General features: G+C 36.7%; 1 protein-coding gene across 1 annotated transcript in view; it reads left to right on the forward strand.

The window, feature by feature from the left end:
* Nucleotides 1-23,255, forward strand: part of MALRD1 (MAM and LDL receptor class A domain containing 1) — a 763,833-nt gene that overhangs the window by 108,857 nt on the left and 631,721 nt on the right. The window contains exons 13-15 of the mRNA XM_032349560.1: nucleotides 4,974-5,147; nucleotides 14,263-14,383; nucleotides 16,410-16,508. Coding sequence (XP_032205451.1) covers nucleotides 4,974-5,147; nucleotides 14,263-14,383; nucleotides 16,410-16,508 — 394 coding nt within the window. The remainder of the gene's footprint in view (nucleotides 1-4,973; nucleotides 5,148-14,262; nucleotides 14,384-16,409; nucleotides 16,509-23,255) is intronic.

The raw sequence follows: 23,255 nt of genomic DNA on the forward strand, positions 1-23,255 counted from the left end.
TATCAGAGAGCCCAATTACTCCTTTGTAGACCTGGGCTCTCGCTCTTCTGGGCTACTTCATGGGGCGATGTAGGAACAGAAGGGCAAATGGTATGACCAGGGCCATCACACTTTCCAGACTATTCACCTGTACTCAGAACTATTAGTATACCACCTGAAAAGCTGTCCTTTCCTTCTGTAATAAAAATGAATTATTGGGTATTTTATTTTTTATTTTTATTTTTTAAAGATTTTATTTAGGGGAGAGCACAGAGAGAGAGAGGGAGAAGGAGATGTAGAGGCAGAGTCCCCTCTGAGCAAGGAGCCTGATGCAGGGCTTGATCCCAGGACCCTGGGATCATGACCTGAGCTGAAAGCAGACGCTTAACTGACTGAGTTATCCAGGAGTCCTGACTGGGTGTTTAAAAAAATAATAAAAATAATGAAGTCAGAAAATAAAGTTTAAACTCATAGAATAGTCTAAGCTTCATTTTCTTTTTCTCTCCAATTTGCAATTAAAGTAACTGCTTTGTGGGAAGCTTTTTTAACCACACAACATTGTTTTGATACAATAATTCATTGTCTGTATAAAACATGTCTTAGTGAAAAACCAAAAGAAATAACACCAAGCCTTTAATATTAACATTGATCTGGCTACTTTTTAATGAATCAGGCATGAATCACAAAAATAATTTCCTTTTGACTGGTAAGTGGTAAATACAATTTAAATGGTTGGTGTAATGTTAACATACCTGTTTTATAGTTCTGTGTAATAGAATTTTCTGCGATAATGGAAGTTTTTCTCTGCTGTGTCCAATGTGGTAGCCACTAACTGCATATAGCTTTTGAGCACTTAATGTGTAATGAGTATAACTGAGGAGCTGGATTTTTCATTTGGTTTCATTTTAATTAATTTACATGTAAATAGCCACACGATTATTATACCTTTGCCACTATACATATTATAGTTAATTGTTCCCTTTTCATTTCATTCTCCCCCCAAAAACTCTGGCGTCCCTAAAGACACCTAATACTTTGTACCTTTTCTGACACGGAGCAGCTTCCTTCATGCTCTCTGGGAGAGTTTACAGGTGTTCACTATCAGTGCTGATGCTAATAGTCCTGTTCATCGCTCCCTTCTTCTTTTTTAAAAAACACCTATTAACTGAAAACCTATTAAACACAAACTGCTTTAATAGACTCTGTGAGGAATTCATGACACACCTCGTGCGCTTGGGTTCCTGGCTTTGCGTTCTCTGGCGTGCGGCAGATCGAGAGCTGCAGAGGTTGCACGCTTGACAAGAGTCTCTGTGAAACCACAGCTGTGTTAGTGACTTTGTTCAGTGAGTTCACCCTTACCAATATTAAATTTGAAAACAGCTAAGCTGAAGAGTTCTTAATGGTCTACGATGCCAACTCTGCTAATGCGGTAAATTAAATATAAATCTTAAGCTCTGAGCCTATTTAATATGGATCCCATTGGTATTTACTCTTAATACACTATTAAAATACATTAACACTGGTGATGTACTGAATGACAGTTTGACAGCTTGATAGTCTGATGGGGCTTGTGTATCTCTTGTACTACTAAGGTTAAAGCTCTGGTTTGCATATTTACAAGCTTGGAACGTGCTGAAACTCTAGCAGGGATCTAACATTTAATTCTGGTTGAGGAACCTAAATAATCCCTTCCCATAGGATCTAATCAGACACTTCCATTAGACTTTTCATTCCTCAGTTACCTGTCTTGCTTATCAGAGTTTAGGGGAGTGTGTTAGTAAAGTCTAAAATGAAGTGGACAGAATTTTTTTGATGAAGTGGTGCCAGTTAAATAGATAGACTAAAAGAACGTGTGCCACATTGGAACAGAGGATGTTTGCTCTTTTAAGCTAGACAACGTTTTAAAAGTGCATTTAAAAATTATTTGACTTCATGGGTGCCTGGGTGGCTCAGCCAGTTAAGAGTCCAACTCTTGATTCTGGCTCAGGTCATCATCTCAGGGTCATGAAATCAAGCCCTTTGTTGGGCTCCATGCTCAGTGGGGAGTCTACTTGAGATCCTTTCCCTTTCTCTCTGCCCCACATCCTGCTCACACTCTCTCTCAAATCTATTAATTAGTTGTGTCATTGATTGATTGATTGTGTTAACATTAGTCACCATAAAATATGTCCTTAGTTTTTGATGCGGTGTTTCAAGATTCATTGTTTATGTACGATACCCATTCATTGTTTATGTATTCCATGCAATACCTCCCCTCCTTAATACCCACCACAAGGCTCACCCTCAGTTTGTTTCTCAGAGTCCACAGTCTCTCATGGTTCGTCTCCCCCTCCGAAATTCCCCCAATTCACTTTTCCTTTCCTTCTCCTAATGTCTTCCTTTTTATTCCTTATGTTCCACAAGTAAATGAAACCATATGATAATTGACTTTCTCTGCGTGACTTATTTCACTCAGCATAATCTCCTCCAGTCCCATCTATGTTGATGCAAAAGTTGGGTATTCATCCTTTCTGATGACTGAGTAATATTCCATTGTATATATGGACCATATTTTCTTTATCTGTTCGTCTGCTGAAGGGCATCTCGACTCTTTCCACAGTTTGGCTCTTTTGAACATTGCTACTATGAACTTTGAGGTACATATGGCCCTTCTTTTCACTACATCTGTGTCATTGGGGTAAATACCAGTGCAGTTGCTGGGTCATAGGGTAGCTCTATTTTTAATTTTTTGAGGAACATCCAGTATGGAGGTATGTTTTCCAAAGTGGCTGCACCAACTTATATTCCTACCAAAATGTAAGAGGGTTCCCCTTTCTCCGCATCCTGTCCCAACATTTGCTGTTTCCTGCCTTGTTAATCTTTGCCGTTCTAACCAGTGTGAGATGGTATCTCAATGTGGTTTTGACTTGAATCTCCCTGATGGCTAATGATGATGAACATTTTTTTATGTGGCTGCTAGCCATTTGTATGTCTTCATTGGAGAAGTGTCTTTTCATGTCGTCTGCCCATTTTTTGACATGATTATCTGTTTTCTGGGTATTGAGTTTGTGAAGTTCTTTATAGATCTTGGATATTAGCCCTTTGTCTGTAGTGTCATTCGCAAATGTCTTCTCCCATTCCGTGGATTGCCTCTTTGTTTTGTTAACTGTTTCCTATGCTGTGCAGTTTTTTTTTTTTAAGATTTTATTTATTTATTTGACAGAGAGAGATCACAAGTAGGCGGAGAGAGAGAGGAGGAAGTAGGCTCCCTGCTGAGCAGAGAGCCCGATGAGGGACTCGATCCCAGGACCCCGAGATCATGACCCGAGCCGAAGGCAGTGGCTCAACCTACTGAGCCACCCAGGCGCCCCTGCTGTGAAGTTATTTAAAAGAAAAAAAAAGTTTTTTTGACTTAAATTTCCACCAAAATTGGTACCAAGCGTAAAATAAATGGGGGAGACTGTAGATGCACTAAGATCTGTCCATGTAACAAAACTAGCAGTGAAGGAAAAATCCCAAGAATCTAAAATACAGTGCAGGTGAAAAGGAGTCACTTTGAATCCCAAGAAAAAGATTTTACTTCTGAGAGGCCTCATCTCTGAATTGTGTTTTCTTAGAGAGTCCTAATGCTGCACTTTTCAAAGACATCATGAGAAGGCTATGTGTCCGAAGTTGTTTTTAAGGTGATTTTGTAGACATATTTTATAGAGTGAATCATCCAGTTATTGAGGGAATGAATCCCTGCCTCTCACAGTATCTGATACTTAGTAAATGCTCAGTAAATATTGCTTGAATAAATGAGACTCCTGAATTTCATGCTTTAGCTATTGCTGTCAGCACTTAAAATAATTCTTTACTTTTTTTTTTTTTTTAACTCATTTAGTTAAGTGCTCAAACACTTAGATTGTCATCCCTGATAATGACTAGGAGGTGAAATGATCACACACCCCCCAGGTGGTTTTCTTACTTAAATTATGAACCAACAGTTTTATTTGAGTTCCCAAGTTTTTTGATAGTGTCCCCAAGAGAGGGAATTAATGAAAAGTACTCAGTACAGTTTTCTTTTACCTGAGAAAATAATTTTTCAGGAAAATATCATTATATTTTGGTTTGGTGTTTGAGACATCAAAGAGAGTATATAAGTAAAACCCAATTTTTGTACACTAAGAATATGTAACTCCCCAGATTTATAAGAAGCAAGAGAGAAAGGCCCTTCCATAGAAGGAAAGATCATAGAAACTAATGTGGAAGCAGACTGGTACCACCCATGGTGTGAACAAATACGTGTTACGTGTCCTCAGTGCTGACGTCCCATTTCTTTAGACCTCTTGATGGCATGTGTTAAAAATACCAGTCAGTAGAGCCGCCTTGAGCCTTTTCTTTAAGGGGAGAATGCAAAGGCAGGCAACAGACATACTTAGCATATTCTGGCTTGCATATTTGGAAGAAAGGAGACTTGAGATTTTATATATATATATATATATATATGTATTTTAAGATTTTATTGATTTATTTGAGAGAGAATGAGTGAAAAGAGAGCATGAGAGAGGAAAAGGTCAGAGGGAGAAGCAGACTCCCCAAGGAGCTGGGAGCTCGATGCTGGATTGATCCTGGAAGTCCGGGATCATGACCTGAGCCGAAGGCAGTCACTCAACCAACTGAGCCACCCAGGCACCCGAGATTATATTTTTTTATTTTTTATTTTTTATTATTTTTTTAAAAGATTTTATTAATTTATTTGACAGAGAGAGATCACAAGTAGGCAGAGAGGCAGGCAGAGAGAGAGAGAGGAGGAAACAGGCTCCCTGCTGAGCAGAGAGCCCGATGCGGGACTCGATCCTAGGACCCTGAGATCATGACCTGAGCCAAAGGCAGCGGCTTAACCCACTGAGCCACCCAGGTGCCCCCCGAGATTATATTTAACAGCAGAATGATTTGTGGTATTTTTAATGATAGAAAAGCTGTTGGAGACTGGCAAATGAAATAGTCATGTCATTCAAAAACATTTCCAACAGGTGCGATTTTGGTATCATTTGTCCCAGCATTCACATCTCTCGGTTTTTACAAGAACATCCCTGGATGGGGATTTGCAAAAGCAAGGTGATCTCATTGGAATCTCCAAATCTCAGTGGACACAAGCAAAAATCCATCTCCTTGTGAAGGCTGGAGAATCTACTCTACCTTTTCAGGTAAGCAAGCACAAAAGAAATGAATACAGCTCAACAAAAGATGCTAACTCAATACTATTTTTCTTAGAGAACAATGTAACACATATATAGCACATATGTCCCATAGACTGATCAGATATTGAAAAAAACAAGCACATTCACAGTCCGGGATGAGGACAGATGTTAAACTGAGCGCTCAGAAATTATAATTTTTCATTTTAGAGTTCTGAATTTAATTATATAGAAGTAATTGCGTGGACACTTAGCAAAATTGGAGATAAGAATCGAATAGGAGGAAGAGAAAACAATCGAATAGGATGGCAGAGAGAAAAGTAATTTAATAAGAAAATGTTTATTTTTTAAGTGAGAATGGCAGATTATATAAGATGGTGAAAAAACCTAGCTTGCACTCTGCTTGCCTTTTAATTCTGATGCCTTATTTTCTGCTGCCCATTAATACTGAGATTTTGTATCAATCTTTTCTGTCATTTTCTTGGCTCATAATAAAAGGAGACAACTGTAGATAATCAAATTGGTGCCCAAACTTCCATCCTCCTGGATATGGCCTCCCTCTGGATGACAATTGAAAAGAGAGATTTTAGAAACTAGATTGGATGATAGAATATAGCAGAAAACACACCCTTTGGAGTTAGGTGGTCTGAGTTCTGATCTCTGCTCAGCGCATGGGTTACTAAGTGACTCCAAATTATATTTTTGAGCTTCACATTTCCCTATCTGTGAAAACCACGGAGATACTAAAAGCAATGCTTCAGGGGAGTCTGAGTATTAAAGATAAAGCTAAAATGGTGGCCACAAACATGGGCTCTGGAGTCTGGGGTTCAAGCCAGGTGTGTGTCATCATGGGGAAGTTGCTTAATCCCTATGCACTTGTTACTTCTTCTATTAAATAGGAGGGGAGGGTCATTGTTGGGGGTTAGGAGCCCTCATGGTAATGTTCCTCATTGGCCCTCATATCTGAACAAGTTCAGATAAATTTAGAAGTCAAACAACAAAATATTTTAGAGGAGATGCTTTTAGAATCTGCAGCCATATGCAGAATACAGGGATTTTTCCAGAAAGCAGTGAACTGTGCCAGAGAAATCCAGGACTCACATGTTGGGGGGAAACCTATGACTATTAGCCAGAGCTATGTCAGAGTTTAAGTGTCCAAGAGTGGTAGTTGAAGGAGAGACAAACAGCATGAATTTAGCACATACAGCTTATTCTTCTAACATCACTAATCAGTTATATCCTCCTGTTTATGGGAGAGAGTGAGGTCAATTATAGCAGTGTTTCTGCAGGGGAAAGTTCCTGCCCATTGGAAGTAGGAGGAGTAGAGAATAAATATGGACTCTTGTCAGTATTCTTTTCTTTCTATAACTGTTGTGAAGGTTGGAAAATTTATATATGTAAACCACATAAGTAAAGATATTCTGGTATAGAGTGAACACACAAAGTTAACTCTTATTATTGCTGTGATTGTCAATTGGACATTATCTGGGAATAGTAGACACTCAGTAAATATTAGTATTCTTTATTTTGAAAAGGAGTTTCCTCTTGACCAGAACTCTAGGCTCAGTCATTAGAAGCTATGTCACTCAGGTCTCTTAAACTCCCTGATTTTCAAGGATCACATTTATGAGTCTGCTCCCATATCTAATGGACAAAAGTACTGTGAATATAGTAACTCTTAATAGGACAGCAGTAAAGGCCAGTTATGGGATCACATAAGTGCCAATCTCCATTACATGTGACAGGACAAAAACAATCAGAACAGTCTGTTCTCTTGTTTCATTTATTTATATTCTGTACGATATGATTTTCATTAGGTTTGCTTTTAGTTAGAATGAAACTTACCATGAAGATCTTTCTCAGTCCATTGTTAATTCCCATTACTGGGAATTAAACAGAATGTCCTTCTCCACACAAAAACCTGCATGTGAATAATGATTCATGATTTCCTTGTAATTACCCAAACTTAGAAACATTCCAAGATGTTCTTCAGTAGGTGAATGGATAAATACACTGTGTTCCCTCCAGAAAATGGAATATCATTCCGTGCTAAAAATAAATGAGCTATCAAGTCATGAAAAGACATGGGGGATCCTCAGGTCCATATTACTAAGTGAGAGCAGCCAACCTGAAAAGGCTACTCTCTCCCTCAGTGCACCTATATGGCATTCCAGAAAAGGCAAAACTAGGGAGACAATTAAAAGATCAGTGGTTGCCAAGGTCTGGGGGTGCTGGGAAACAGGAGGGATGAACAGATAGAGCAGAGAGGATTTTTAAGGCAGTAAAAATACTCTGTATGATAATATGATGATGGATAAATATTATACGTCGGTCCAAGTGCACAGAATGTTCAACATCAAGAAGGGACCATAATGTAGACAGTGGACTTCGGGTGATTATGAGGTTCATCATTTATAACTCATGTCCCACTGTGGTGGGAGATTGTTTTTTGTTTTTCTCAGAGGCTGGGGGGTGGAGGGAGAGGTAGAGAGAATCCTGAGCAGGCTTAAGCCTAGTGCACAGCTTGATGCGGGTCTTGATCTCACGACCCTGAGATCATGACCTGAGCTGAAATCAAGAGTCAGATGCTCAACCAGGGAGCCACCCAGGCACCTTGGGATGTTGATAACGAGGAAGCTGTGCATATGATGGGGCAGAAGGTACAGGAGAAAACGACACCTTCTCCTCAGTTTTGCGTGAACCTAAAATTGCTCTAAAAGTCTTAATGAAAAACAAAACTAAACCAGATTGTCTCCTGTTAGAACCAGTTATTTAAGAAAAGTTTTGGGTTGAAACTTCCTGTCTGGGCCTGCAGGCCCTCATTAACCGATCACCATTACTGAAAGGATTGAGCATTGAGCCCTTTTCTTTTCCCTTTAGCATTTCTTCCTCGGGGTTCTGTTTTGTGTTTTGCTTTGTTTTGTTGTGAAAAGTGAGCCTGTTCTTTATTATCTGGGGCATATGAACTGGTTTGTAGGTTGACTAGTGGTTTGATAGGATTTTGTAATTGGGCAGCAGTGGATTTGTGATGTTTTACTAAATGGTCCCGGGTTCTTGCTAGATCTTTTTTTGCCCCAGAGGACCTTTTAGTCTCTGCCTCTGTCCTCCTTAATTCCATTACTTGCCTCAGTATATTTTAGAAACTGCAAGTAGAAAAAGAGTGAGAATTCCCTCCGATTTCATCATCAAGAAGCCCATTGTAGGTCCACAATCTCTAACCAACAATTTGGAAAGTTAAGATTTGGAGAATGGTAAGCTTTTGAAAAACAATTTGGAGGCAAAACTTAACCTCACCTGCACCTGTGTGATGTGTTCAGGCCGCTCATTCCGTGAGATGCTGGATTAGAGAGTGCTGCTTCTGGAATACACACGCTAAGTGGTAGATGGACATTCTCAACTCTGAACTAGTCAAATTTCAAAACCCAGCTGGCCCCAGAGGCTTTGGGAAGGGATGCGGTCCCGTGTCCACATTCTGGAGTGAATCAGTCCCGAATTTATGTAGACACACACATGTACACGCTACATAAATACACAGTCACATGTACACATGGTAGTATTTAATACATTATTACTACATATATATTAAATATTTCAAACAAGTAGAAAATACAGAGGCAGCTCTCCTGTATTTGTACCTCAGAATGTACTGTGAGCATTCTGCTTGCTTATAACAGGATACCTGTTTGCATATGAAGATACAGCTTTTGTTCTCTTTGCACCCATTTCTGTTCCTTTTCTTGTCCTCTGCTGGGAAAAAAAAAAATTGCAGATCTTATGTTGGCTTTAGCCTGACTTCTGTAAATGCTTATTGGGAAACCTGGAATTCTGCGTGAGGATTCTAGCTAGAATTCTAGCTAGGTGCAATTCTTCTTTATTCTTTTAGCCACAATTGCAACAGATACTCTACCTATAAATAGTCACTTTAGCTTTTTAAAATATTCAGATATTTAAAGTTTACATTCTTGGGAACGGGCTTCTTTGCCACTTTAGTAGACTGAGTCCTTTAAGAGTTACCGGAGTCATCCGTGGACTGTCCTTCAAAGTGACTGAACTCTGAACGTATGTATACAGCCTCTCCCAATCCAAACACTGGAAATGAGAAAGGCATCAACCCATATGACCTCTGTGTCCCCTTGTAGCCACGAACTCTTGATGCAGTGTCGTCCTTTTGATGTCTCTTGTAGACCTCCCAAATCGCTTTGAGTTTCTTAGGAAATAAACATCCTTAGGTAGGTAGGGTTTTTTTTCTCCCTGGTAGAAAAGGATAAGGCTTCCTCTTTATTCCATAAGAACAGCAAATTAACACCATTTCCATAGTGTCTCCCTTTCCTGTATGTTTTTTTATTGAAAGAATATAAGTCAAGTAGTTAATAGTGTTCTTTTTAATCTGTTTTAACTTGGCTCGCTCATTGGTTATGTTGAGTTTTTAAAGAAAGGTACTCCTTTTCAATTTCTTCTTCCTCTAACTGCTGTTCTTAGTTTTACTATCTAAAGGTGGTTCTTTTTCTGAATACTGTCCATTGATTTCCAGCTGATGTACTTTTTTCAGGTTTCCTATTAATACGTAATTGTATCATATTTTAGACTTCATTTTGAAAAGACTCTTTTGTGAAATTTTCCACAATGATGGATACGGTGTTCATTCTTTATCAGTCAATGATATCAATCAATAACAATTTCCTGACATTATTTGAAGATTCAGTGAAGGGCAAGATTTATAATACAATAGTAAAAGCTGGTGTAGTCTCTATGAAGTTACAACCTCCTCAGCCTTCTTAATTTAGGGCTGCACTGAATATTGTTCTACCAGACAGCTCTGGTCTGTAGCATCTGCTAAAGGCCAGTTAGCTTTTTATTTTATTCTAGCAGCGCAATGCAGCCTAATCCTTAATGGCTCTGGTTACCTATCTCGTTTATGAGATAGATGACCTTTAACCAGTTACTTTACCTCTGAAGCTTCTGTTTCTTTTGCTTTAACATGAGAATGAAAATAGCACATCTTCACAGGGTTAGAACAAATGAATGTGCTTCGTATGCAGTAAGCTTTAAATAATGTTTGTGATTGCTTTTATTATTGATTCCATCATTCAAAAATTACTATATTCCTATTTATCTTATATTATCTACATTCCCCATTGCCTCTTAGATTTCTTTTATGTTGTTGCTGTTCTTACTCCTTTTTTTAAAAACAAGATAACAAAGAACCAAAATCTAAATGTGCTAGTTGAGTATTTCTCTGGAAAGGCTTACCTTGGTTTTTCAGATATACAAAGTAATCACTGGAATATAACCAACATTTCTTTAAGTTGTTTGGTTCCTGAAAGCAAAAATTAGAAATAATTTTGCTTTTCCAGGGATTAATATGATATCACTGAATAATACAAATGTCAGCAAGATCCTAAGCAGTAGTTTTAGAAGGGGGAGACTTTTGCATATAACTTAGAATTTAAATTCTCAGATTTTCTTGAGAATCTTAAAAAATGAGGTTTTCACTTCTCCTTCATTCATGGTTGAAATACCCATGGTTGGGACGCCTGGGTGGCTCAGTGGGTTAAGCCGCTGCCTTCGGCTCGGGTCATGATCTCAGGGTCCTGGGATCGAGTCCCGCATCGGGCTCTCTGCTCAGCGGGGAGCCTGCTTCCTCCTCTGTCTCTGCCTGCCTCTCTGCCTACTTGTGATCTCTCTCTGTCAAATAAATAAATAAAATCTTTAAAAGAAAAAAAAAAAAAAGAAATACTCATGGTTGAAACATTTCTTCTGCGTGAACTCTTTCTCACTTACTGATTATTAATTGGTCCTGTATTTCCCGAAGGAAAACTGCCTTTGGTCACAAATCAAAGGATCGATTTAGTTGAAACAAGCAATAAAAAACAGAAATAACCAAGATGATTCTAGAATCATTTGATAGTAGTATTTACAGATATAAGATACATTTTTAAAGGAAGTGAACATTTTTCTTTTTAAATTTGGAAGACTTTAATTCATGGTAGAGTTATAATTTTTCATTTTAGAATTCTGAATTTAATAATATGGAAGTAAACATGGTGTACATGACCCAATGTGATTTTTATTTGGCTTTGGCTGTAGTTTTATATTAACATTTTAATATGAATATCTGAAAGTTTAGTGGTTCCCTTCAGACAAAATGATATAACCATATTTTACAGACCTGTTCCACAATTCTATTTCAACTTCTGCCAGGGTCCCAACCACTTCATGTACTTCTTTATTTTTTTTTTTAAGATTTTATTTATTTATTCGACAGAGACAAAGATCACAAGTAGGCAGAGAGGCAGATAGAAAGGGAGAAGCAGGATCCCCGTGCAGCAGAGAGTCCGATGCGGGGCTTGACTCTAGGACCCTGAGATCATGACCTGAGCTGAAGGCAGAGGCTTAACCCACTGAGCCACCCAGGTGCCCCATGTACCTACCTCTTTAGATGCACAGAGAAGTGCCTCAAGCATTCTTTTCCCCGCACTCTTTTTAGAAGTTGTTAGGGTTTCCAGTATGGTGTTTAATAAAGGCTTGTCTAATGAGTCTGAAGAATTAAGCATTTGTATTTTAACTGACTTCAGTCGAGGATGATTTCTAGTAATGGATGAAAGGAAAAATCTTTTAAAATTAAAGCTGTCCAGAATAGATTACTATAACTTAATGGTGCTAATAAACATAATATTGTTTTTCAATTACAGTGTCTGTAGATACTTTGTCAAAATCCTTCCTTAAAAGCTATTGTTATTTTCTGCCTTATGTTTGAAGACCAAGTGCCTTAGCTGGTTAAGACTCTACAAAAAAAAAGTTCTAATAAAAATTTTAAAAATCATTAAAATTATATATATAGCTCATCAAAAATTGCAGATAAGGTAACAGTCTCTCCTGACCTCTTTCACCTCTTATTATAGTCTTTATCTTGAGGTTAGCATAGACATTGGTTCATTTTTACTTCTGAACCCTATTATATTTATGTAATGTGTATGTATGTACCACTATATGTAGAAATCGAAACCATTGTGTTCTTAGCCTAAGTAGTATCTGATCGTAAACTTTTTTCTGTAATTTTTCACTCAGAAATACATATTGAGGCTCTGTCCATATTAGCAAATAGAGGTATTATTTTTAACTGGCATGGTTACCCATCGTCTGTATAACTATTTTTTTGATTGATGTTTAAATTGTTTCCATTTATTTGCTATTAAAACCAACATTGAAGTAAACATTCTGGACAGGTTTTCACATACATGCTGATGAATGTGTCTCTAGCATAAATGCTGAGAAGTGGGTTTAATTTTTGTAGTCTGGGCTATTATTTTTTTTATTTTACTGTTAGTCACTATACAGTACATCATTGGTTTTTGATGTAGTGCTCCATGATTCATTGTTTGCGTATAACACCCAGTGCTCCATGCAGTACGTGTCCTGCGTACTACCCACCACCAGGCTAACCCAACTGCCCACCCCTCACTTCTCAGTTTGTTTTCCATAGTCCATAATCTCTCTTGGTTTATCTCCCTTCTGATTTCCCCTCCTTCATTTTCCCCTTCCTTCTCCTAATGTCCTCCATGCTATTTTTCTCTTTAATAGATAACATCGAATTGCCCTCCAACCGGGCTTCACCAGTTCTTGCTTTCAGGTTGTTGTATCTATTACTATTACTTCATTTATCATTCTCTTAAAATCCTATACTCCTATGCATGGGAGGAAAATATATTCTCTTATGGTTTCTGGCTGTGTCTGAAAATTAAACTAGTAAAGCAGATTGAAGGAGAAAGTGTATAAAATTATTTAATACAAGGCTTACATGACAGTGGAGCCTTAACAAGGACATAAAGACCAGTTAATAAAGAAACAGTTAATCCTAAGCTTTTTCATGCAATGTTCAATGAAGAACAGACAGTCATGGGAAGATATGATGGGGTAAAGAGTATGAGCGAAGTGTGATCAACTGGGAGAAACTTTCCTAAATTCCTCCAGCTTGAAATACTGATTATGCCAAGGTGCACCATATTTTGGGGATAGCATGTCTCAAAACCCATCATCCTATAGCACCACTAGTTTCTCGTCCATGTGCTGCTAAAGCAAGCATTGCACCCAGTGTTCTAAAAATACCATGCACATCCACATCTCCTTGCTTTTTGCTTGTAATGTTACCAGCTTCTCTAACAAAATCTGAAGTGGCAGTTACAGCTGAGGAGTTATTATTAGGTAATTAGTTATTGGTTGTTAGATAATTTGTATTTTTACCAACTTTTTTTTTCAACTTTTGTCTCAAATTCTTAGCAGAAATAATGAAGTGTTTTTCTTTGATTCTCATAGTATCTTAAACATATCTCTTTGTATAGCACTTGTGATATAGTTTAGCTGTTAATGTGTCATACCAAGTAAATCAAAAGGTCTTGGGATCTGAGGTCCTCTCTTTTAAGACCGAGATGCACAGCCTACAGTGTCCTGGACAGGTGGTCCTGCTACATGTCTTTGACTTCAGACAAAATTTCTCTCTCTCTCTCTTTTTTAAGATGGTATATTAACAATGTAATAATGTGATTAACAAGAAAGAAATCAAATTATATCAGTCATTATTCAGAGTATTAGAATGAATTACACAGAAGTAGATGCCTCTGAGTGCTTTAACTTATGAATATTATTAACCACTGTATGTGATTATTGATTCTGTGCTTTCCCTCACCAAGTAGGTTTCTGTATATATACATAATATATATTAGTATTTAAATATTCTGATATGAAAATGAATCATTGCCTCAAGCAGACCCATTATGAATGAATTCATATCTCAATTAAATTGAGTTGTAAACCACACAGTTGATTACCCCAAAGAGCTAATTTTAAGTGCATGTGACTCTTAATGGCTCCAGTGGGAAGGCAACTCTTCAGGAGTGATGAATGTTTCAACTTTTATTTGAAACGAGGTTACCTAAGACATTAAGGTTACAAAAGATGCTGTCAAAGCTGCTGTGACTTTATAAATTTATAATTTGAACATTCTGGTCAAAACAGTGTTCTAAAATTAGACTGGAAGGTGGACAGATGCAAATGAGCTTCTCCACACAAAGTATAGGATTGTAAGACATCAATGGTGTATTTTTAATAATTTTTTTTGTAATTATAGTTGATTTTGGAAGCTACTGTTTTATCATCAAATGATACTGTTGCTCTAGATGACATCAGTATATCCCAAGAATGTGAAATTTCCAATAAGTCACTTCCAGGTACCAGCATACTAAAGAAAGGTAAGTTATTTCTTGTGGCCACTGAAGTTTTAAACATTGAAATAATGAGTTCCTCCTGATACCAAAATTTAAAATATATTAGAGTCCTTCAGTAATATAGTCCATGAATAGCTAATACCAGGATGTGGATTCTATCACATATCCTTGAAAACTAAAACATACTTTAAAAAATATATATGTATATGTGTGTGTGTGTATATATATAAGCTATATCACAGCTTAGGCCTTATAGACTTTTCCAATAATATTCAATTCCTGTGGCTAAAATTGTCACAGTTTTTTAGTTATAGGAAATATGAAAGAATTCTCATTATTTTGCATGTTTTAAAAACACTTCTATAAAAATTTAATTCTATTTTAATTTTATTTGGCACTTCTAAGAATATATAATGCAATTCATCTTCAGAATCACCTAGGAGTTCAAAAAACTTACTGTGTTTGGAAAAGTGACTTAAGGCCGGCCAAACATTTAAATCTTGATCCTAAAATTCTCTTTAAATTTAGAACATATATTTTCAAGTAACAGATGGAGTTTGGCCAGTTCTTTGACTAAATATTTTGTAGAGAATTTCAATTAAGAGGCCAAAAGATTGTCATACAAATGAATCCCCGATAGTCAAATAGGCATTTTTGGAAAATCGAACCATTGTTTAGGTTCTGAGAATGGATTGCAACAGCTTGCACTGTGTCTGCAGTTACCTGTTATTTTAACATTGATTGATCTTTCCCTTTGACCACTCCTACCCCGGAGTCTGTTAGTAAATAGACAATGTTAAAGATTTTGCCTGAAAATGATCACATTTTATTTTTCTTTATATACATGAATGTTACTTGCATTTAGAAATCAGGCACATTTTATAATCTGAAGTTATGTTTTATTAAAGAACAGTAACTAGAAAAGTTGAATTCTTACATAAGCTAAATGCAGTAATTGAGGGTACTATAGCAGAAACAATTCTGGACTGAGAACTACATTGAAGAACTTCTAATTAGTAGTCTTTTAGTAAAGACCTCTTTCATTGGTGAGATTATAGAATTCTCTATACTAACTTTATATTGTCCTGTGTATTTACTTTAGTCAGAATATGTGTTCTGAATAATAAACCGTTCTAAGTGCTGTGTATGTGTGTGGTTCTGATAGACAGTGGGGAATGCAAAGCAGCAGATTTAATGATTGAGGTGTTTTTTTTTTTTTTGTAATTTAAATGATTGAGTTTTTGAGGGTTAACCAGTGTTACCTTATTTCTGGTATTTAATTAAACATTTTCTTTCTCCTAATCAAATACTGCTTCACCAGAATTGGAATAGCAGAAAGTTGACATTGAAGAGAATGTAACTGGAGGCAAGACTGTGGTTAAAAGTTTTAAATTATCACTAGAATCAACCTTAGCAGAAGTCTCTGAGAGTGCTTGATCTCATTTACAGAGAATTCTCTTCAGAAATTAAATCAAAACTCAATCTATGTGTGCTTTAATCCGAACTCTATCATTGTTGGGTAGAGCATAATTCTAATCAGACCAAAATTATATGAAGTTTTCCTGAAAGGTCAATTATTGTACACAAAGAGAGAGGGAAAAAAAAGCTTTCTTACTGTTTTTGCAAATTTGGCCAGTAGGTCATTATAAGATCTTTGTAGAATTTAGTATTATCACCCAGCAGAAGTTTAGAATGGGACTGTAATAGGCTTTTAAAAAGTAAGCCAAATCCCACTGGTAATGAATTATGTTATACTTGTGGGGCAGAATGCCCAGAGATTCACCTAGACCCTGTGTTTGAATTAAAGCTATTGAAGGCTTTAATCAGCATGCAAATGGCTGTAAGATCTTCAGTGCATTCCTAGTGCCTTCCATATACATTTGAAGCACCATACACAGGATGAAAAGAGAAAGCTATACTCTGATTTGGCTTTTTGATCTAGCTTCTGTGTCTCTAGCATATTTAAAAACTAGTGTTCATAAAATAATTATGTATTCCATTTATTGAAGGGAAGAGTATGTTTTATCCTCTCCGTCTCTTAATTTTGAAGGTGGATTTCTGTCACGTGAAGATGCAGGCTCTATTTCATCTAGCAGATTCTGTGATTTTCCATCTGACTGCGCAGATGGAACAGCTGAAGCCAGTTTTGGTGAGCCAGTACTTTAATTACTTAGTCCCTTTAGTACTTAGTCATTGGCTAAAATTTATGTGCACAGTGGTCCCACCCCACCTTATCCACAGGGGATACATTCCAAGACCCCCAGTGGATGCCCGAAACCACAGGTAGTACCAAATCCAATGTACTTTATGTTTATTCCTATATATATATATCTGTGATAACGCTTGATTTATAAGTTAGGAATGGTAAGAAATTAACAACAATAATAGAACAATTATAACAGTGTACTGTAATAAAAGTTATGTGAATGTAGTCTGTTTCTCAGAATATCTCATTGTACTTACTCTTTCTTGTGATGATGTGAGTTGATAAAATGCCTGCTTGATTAGATGAAGTGAGATAAGCAAGTAGTTATTGTGACACAGTGTTAGGCTACTGTTGACTTAAAAAAAAAATGAACTCCAGTATGTTAATGTACAGTGTTATACTAGTTTCAGGTGTACAATACAGCAATTTAACACTTACTTACAACACTCGGTGCTCATTAGGACATGTGCACTCCTTAATTCCCATCACCTATTTCACTATCACTATTTCACACCCCCCGTAACCATCAGTCTGTTCTCTGTAGTTGAGTGTGTTTCTTGTTTTATCTCTTTGTATTTTTCCCTTTGTTCATTTGTTTTGTTTCTTAAATTCCAAATATAAGTGAAATCATGTTATTTGTCTTTCTCTGATTGAATTGTTTTGCATAACATTATACTCTGTAGCTTCATCCATATTATTGCAAATGCAAGATTTCATTCTTTTTTATGGCTGAATAATATTCTGTTAGTATCACTAAACCACATCTTCTTTATCTACTCATCAATCGATGAACACTTGGGCTGCTTCATAGCATGGCTATTGTAAATAATGCTGCTATAAACATATGGGTGCATATATCCCTTTATATTACTGTTTTTGTGTTCTTTGGGTAAATACCCAGTACTGGGATTACTGGATCATAGGGTAGTTCTATTTTTAGCTTTTTGAAGAACCTCCATATTGTTTTCCACAGTTGCTGCAGGAGTTTGCATTCCTACCAACAGTGCCCAAGGGTTCCTTTTTCGCTACGTCCTCATCAACATTTGTTTCCTGTGCTTTTGAGTTTAGCTATTCTGACAGATGTGAGGTGATACCTTGTAGTTTTGGTTTGTCCTTCCTTGATGATGAGAGCGATGTTGAGCATTTTTCATGTACCTTTTTGCCAGCTGGATGTTGTCTTTGGAGAAATGTCTGTTCATGCTTCTACCCATGTTTTAATTGGATTAGCTTTTTTTTTTTTTGGTGTTGAGTGTAAGTTCTTTATGTATTTGGGATACTGACGCTTTATAAGATATGTCATGTGCAAATATTTTCTCCATTCAGTAGGTTACATGAAAAATAATAAGAGGGAATAAACGTAAGCAAAGAGGTAAAAGACCTGTACTCTAAAAACTTAAAAACACTGATGAAAGAAGTTAAAGACAACACAAAAAATGGAAGGACATCCTATGCTCATGGTTGGGAGAACAAATATTGTTGAAATGTCTGTAGTATCCAAAGCAATCTGTAGATTTAATATAATGCCTATGAAATACCAACAACATTTTTCCCAGAACTAGAATAAAAAATTCTAAAATTTATATGGAACCACTAAAGACCCCAAATAGTCAAAGAAGTTTTTAAAAAGAAACCCGAAAGTATAATTCCAGACTTCAAGTTATATTACAAAGCTATAGTAATCAAAACAGAATGCTACAGACACAAAAATAGACACATAGATCAATAGAACAGAATAGAAAACCCAGAAATAAACCAATGATTATATTGTCAATTAATCTTCAATAAAAGATGCAAGAATATCCAATGGGGAGAAGATAGTCTCTTCAACAAAGGGGATTGGAAAAACTGGTCAGCTACATGCAAATAAGTGAAACTGGAAAACTGAACCACTTTCTGATACCACACACAAAAATAAACTCAAAATGGATTAAAGACATAAATGTGGGACCTGAAACCACAAAAGTTCTAGAAGAGAGCACAGGTTCTCTGATGTCTCTGGCATTAGCCAAAACAATATTTTTCTAGATAGGTCTTCTGAAGCAAGGGAAATAAAAACAAAAATAAAGTATTGGGACTACATGAAAATAAAAACTTCTGTACAGCCAAGGAAACAATCAGCAAAACTAAAAAGTAGACTAGTATTGACCTTTTTGATCATTCTTCAGAGTAAGGATCATCTGCTCCCTCAGACAGTTGACCTTGGTTACCTGAAACCAGAGAGAGCAAAACCGCAGACAAGGCGGGGGGGGGTGGGCTACTGTACATATCTACTCTGAATGTAAAGTACACACTACTCAAGTGAATATTTAATGAAGAGCCCCAGAATGGAGACTGCTATAAAACTAAAATGACTTGCAGTTGAAAGCAAACCAGATTATCTTTAAAACAGTAGCAGAAAAATGAAGATACCTCTTTCCTTCAGTTTTGCTGTGTTGGAGTATAGAGTTTAAAATAAATGCAATATAGAACTCAAAAGACAACAAGATTATATTATAAGTATTCCTTTATTCTTTGTGGATATATAAGAATGCTTACTCTTACTCTAAACAATTGTCACTCAAGTACAACTAATGGCAGAAGACTATAGAATACTTAAGAATGTTCCTTCAAACTACAGTGTACCCATAAATCAGTTGGTCATAAAACTATAGATCTTGGCTAGTTCGATATGTTTTTGAATTTTTAAGGGTTTCCTTTAAGTTTTTCCTTTCTGAAGGCAGTGTATCCATCCATTCTGCAATACCCTTACATGGCTGTAAAGTTATCCTACCATACCTGGGAAAATATTAAAGAAGGAAAAGAAGGTGATGGTGTTGGTGAACAATCTTTTACAAAATTATTTAGATAACACTTGTAGAAGACGCTGAAGTCAGGCAAGAGGGAAGCTTATAAGAATCGCACATTTTACTTATCATCCATACCTGAAATGAAACTCAAGTATTTTTACTCAAGACCGTATAGGGGCATGGACATTTTTATGAAGCTTGGTGGAGCATAGCATTGGAAAGACTCAGCAATCCATGCAAAACGTAGGTCAGGATGGGGAGGACATCCGGGGCATTGTTGGGTTGTGATAGCCATGCTCTGGGTCCTCGCAGACCTATATTGAGCTTCTATCCTATACCAAGAGATTCAGTGAAGAATAAAATGTGATGATTTCCCTCAAGAAGCTTAGTGCTTTGGGTAAGAAATACTATGTATTTCTTTATGTATAATATACATACATACATAAATACATAATATAATTATGTATTTCTTTATGTATAATACTGTTGCACTGTAATTATAATGCGAATAGAGGTATAAACAAAGAGTTGTTACAAGGATTGAAGAATGTGTTCTTTAGAAGGTAGATAATTTCTCAGCAGGAATTTCTTTAAAAATGTTGTTTTTTTTCTTGTTAGAAGAATGATCTACTGAAAGTTCTGCCAGGGATTAACAGTTTTAAGCCTGTCTCTTCATACATTAAGACTGTTACCGAATGTACATGGTTTTAAGAACTTTATATGAACTCTGTAAAAATCAAAACCAGTCTAAGAGGTCAGTATTGTTAGCTTACGGACTTTCTTAACAGTTAGTGTCCATTCAGGCGTTGGAAACCACACTAGTGGTTTCAAATTACTAGACCACACTAGTAATTACGTAATTTGAAAAAGTGGTTACCTACAAAAGAAATAAAAGAACAGTACAGAAAGGAATGGCAAATGTGGGGACCAACTGCTATTTCTAGTGCTGAGACAGACAATCCAAGGAAGGAATTGGTTTGAATGAGTGCACCCCACTCCCCATATCCCAACAGTGAGATTTAAACTTTAATGGGGGAAAAAAAAAAAAAAAGCTTTATTGGAGAGGGTGTTACTGGGACCCACTGGAAGGTAGAAAAATTTGCTGGGGTGAGCTAGATTTGGTTAATAGCTCATGGGCCAAGGGAGAAATTATCCACCAGGATATCTGCAAAACTCACTGAAGGGGCACTGTAACTGGGTTGTTTTAAATTGTTGGCAGTCACAGGGCAAAAGCAAAAAAGAACAGGCAAACAAACCAACCCAAGTATTTTGGAACCACAAAGAGAAGCTTCCAGAAGCTTCCTATTCTACTGTGCTTTGTGGTATCCATCCTATGCTGTCTACTAACAAAGCCAAACATTGTATGAGCTACTCAGAAATGTTTACAGAGTCCAGCATGGGAGGGAAGTGTGGACTTGGAGTTGAGACTAATAAATTTATTTATGTATTTATTTTAAAGACTTTATTTATTTATTCATTTTTAATGTACTTTTTTTTTTTTTGTAAAGACTTTATTTATTTCACAGACAGAGATCACAAGTAGGCAGAGAGGCAGGCAGAGTGGGAGGGGGAAGCAGGCTCCCTGCCGAGCAGAGGGCCGGATGCTGGGCTCTATCCCAGGACCCTGAGATCATGACCTGATCTGAAGGCAGAGGCTTTAATCCACTGAGCCACCCAGGTGCCCCAAGACTAATAAATTTTATAATGCGCATCTTTGCCTAATGTCAGGTCCATAAATGATGGAACCCCATATGGAATCTAGGCTATCAGCCTCCCTACTCCACATTCTTAGCACACATCACACAGCCCTTTCATCCTCTCAGAGTCATGATTAAATTGAGACAAGCCAGAGATAAAGACTTCACTTTTGGAGGAGATATCATGCCCTTAGGCCCCTCGGATGTCAAATGGTCATTTTCCAAGGGTCATTTATCATTGGAATGGTAAATGCTATCTACAGGTCTGATGTTCTTTTTTCCCCCTTCAGTTGTATCGAGAAATAATTGACATGCATCATGGTAGAATTTTAAGGCATAACACTTGAGGGTTTGATTTTCATATATCGTGAAATGATTACCACTGTGGGCTCAGCTAACATCCATCTTCTCGTACAGATGCACTGAAAAGAAAGGGAAAAAAAAAAGGAAAACAGTATTCTCTTTGTGATAAGAAAGCTGAGGATTTACTTTCATAAGAACTTCTGTATATATCATACAGCAGGGTTAGCTGTGGTCCTCCCATTGGGCTTACATCCCTAGTACTTACTTATCTTATAATTGGAAAGTTTGTATATTTTGATCACCTTCTTCCAGTTCTTCTCCTGTCCCCCTTTAGCCTCCACCTCTGGTAACCACAAGTCTAATGTCTTTTTCTGTGAGTTTGTTTGTATTAGAGTCTACGTATAAGTGAGATCATTTAGTATTGATCTCTCTCTGACTTATTTCACTTAGCATCATGTCTTCAAGACCCATCCATGGTGTTGCAAATGGTAGGTTTTCTTTTTTGTTATGAAAGAATAATATTCCATTGTTTATACTTATATACATGTGTGTGTATGTGTATGGATACCATTACTTTTTTATCCATTAACTCACTGATAGACACGTAGGTTGTTTCTGTGTCTTGGTTATTATAAATAATGCTGCGATGAACATAGGGGTACAGATACCTTTTTGCGTTAATGTTTTTGTTTCCTTCAAGTGTATTCCCGGAGGTGGAATTGTTGGATCATGTGGTAGTCTTAGTTTTAGTTTTTTGAGGATCCCCCATACTGTTTTCCATATTGGTTCCTCCCACAGTGTAAAGGATTCCCTTTTCTCCACATCCTTGCCAATATTTGTTTTCATTTTTTGGTAGTAGCCATTCTAACAGGTGTGAAGGGATATTGTGCCTTTAATTTGCATTTCCCTAATGACCAATAATGTTGAATGTCTTTTCATGTATTTGTTGGCCTTTTATATACCTTCTTTGGAGAAATGTCTATTCATGTACTTTGCCCATTTTTTAATTGGGTTATTTGTTTTTTGCTCTTGAGCTTTATGGCTTCTTTGTAATTTGCAGGAGATAAACTTATCTCCTTTATTAATATTTTTTTGCAGGTAGTCTTTTAACCTTATGGATGATTTCTTTAGAGTGCAGAAAGTTTTTAGTTTACTGTAGTCCTATGGCATTATTTATTACTTATTTTTGCTTTAGTTGCTTTTGTGTTAGGTGTTAATATTTAAAAAATGATCCCCAAGACCCATGTTAGGGAAATTTAGTCTTATGTTTTATTTTTGGAGTTTCATGTCTCAGAATTATGTCTTCATCCATTTTTGATTAATTTTGGTGAGTGATGTAAAATATGGGTCCACTTTCATTCTTTCACATGTGAATATCCAATAATCCCAGAATCATTTATTGAAGAGATTGTGTTTTCTTCATAGTATTCTTGTCTTCCCTCTCAAATATTAGTTGATTGTATATGTTTGGGTCTATTTCTGGGTTTTCTGTTCTTTGCATGGGTCTCTTTGTTTTTGTGCCAGTACCATACTATTTTGGTGACTGGAGCTTTATAGTTTGTCTTGAAACCAGGAAGTGTGATGCTTCCTGCTTTGTTCTTTTTTCTCAGGATTTCTTTGCCTATTTGGGTTTTTTTGTTGTTGTTTGTTTGTTTGTTTGTTTTGTTCCACATAAAGTTTTGGAGTGTTTTTCCTACTTCTGATAAAAAACAAAACAACAAAAAACCCCAAACCAAACCAACAAACAAAACCTTTGGAATTTGGACTCTATAGATGGCTTTGGGTAGTATTGACATTTTAATAGTTTCAGTGTTTTCAATGCACAGCTTCATTTATTTGCAGCTTCCTGGATGGCTTTCAACAATGCCTTATAGATTTCAGGATAGAGATCTTTCATCTTCTCA

The sequence above is a fragment of the Mustela erminea genome, chromosome 6 (genome assembly GCF_009829155.1).
Source record: "Mustela erminea isolate mMusErm1 chromosome 6, mMusErm1.Pri, whole genome shotgun sequence".
In the NCBI taxonomy this organism is placed as follows: domain Eukaryota; kingdom Metazoa; phylum Chordata; class Mammalia; order Carnivora; family Mustelidae; genus Mustela; species Mustela erminea.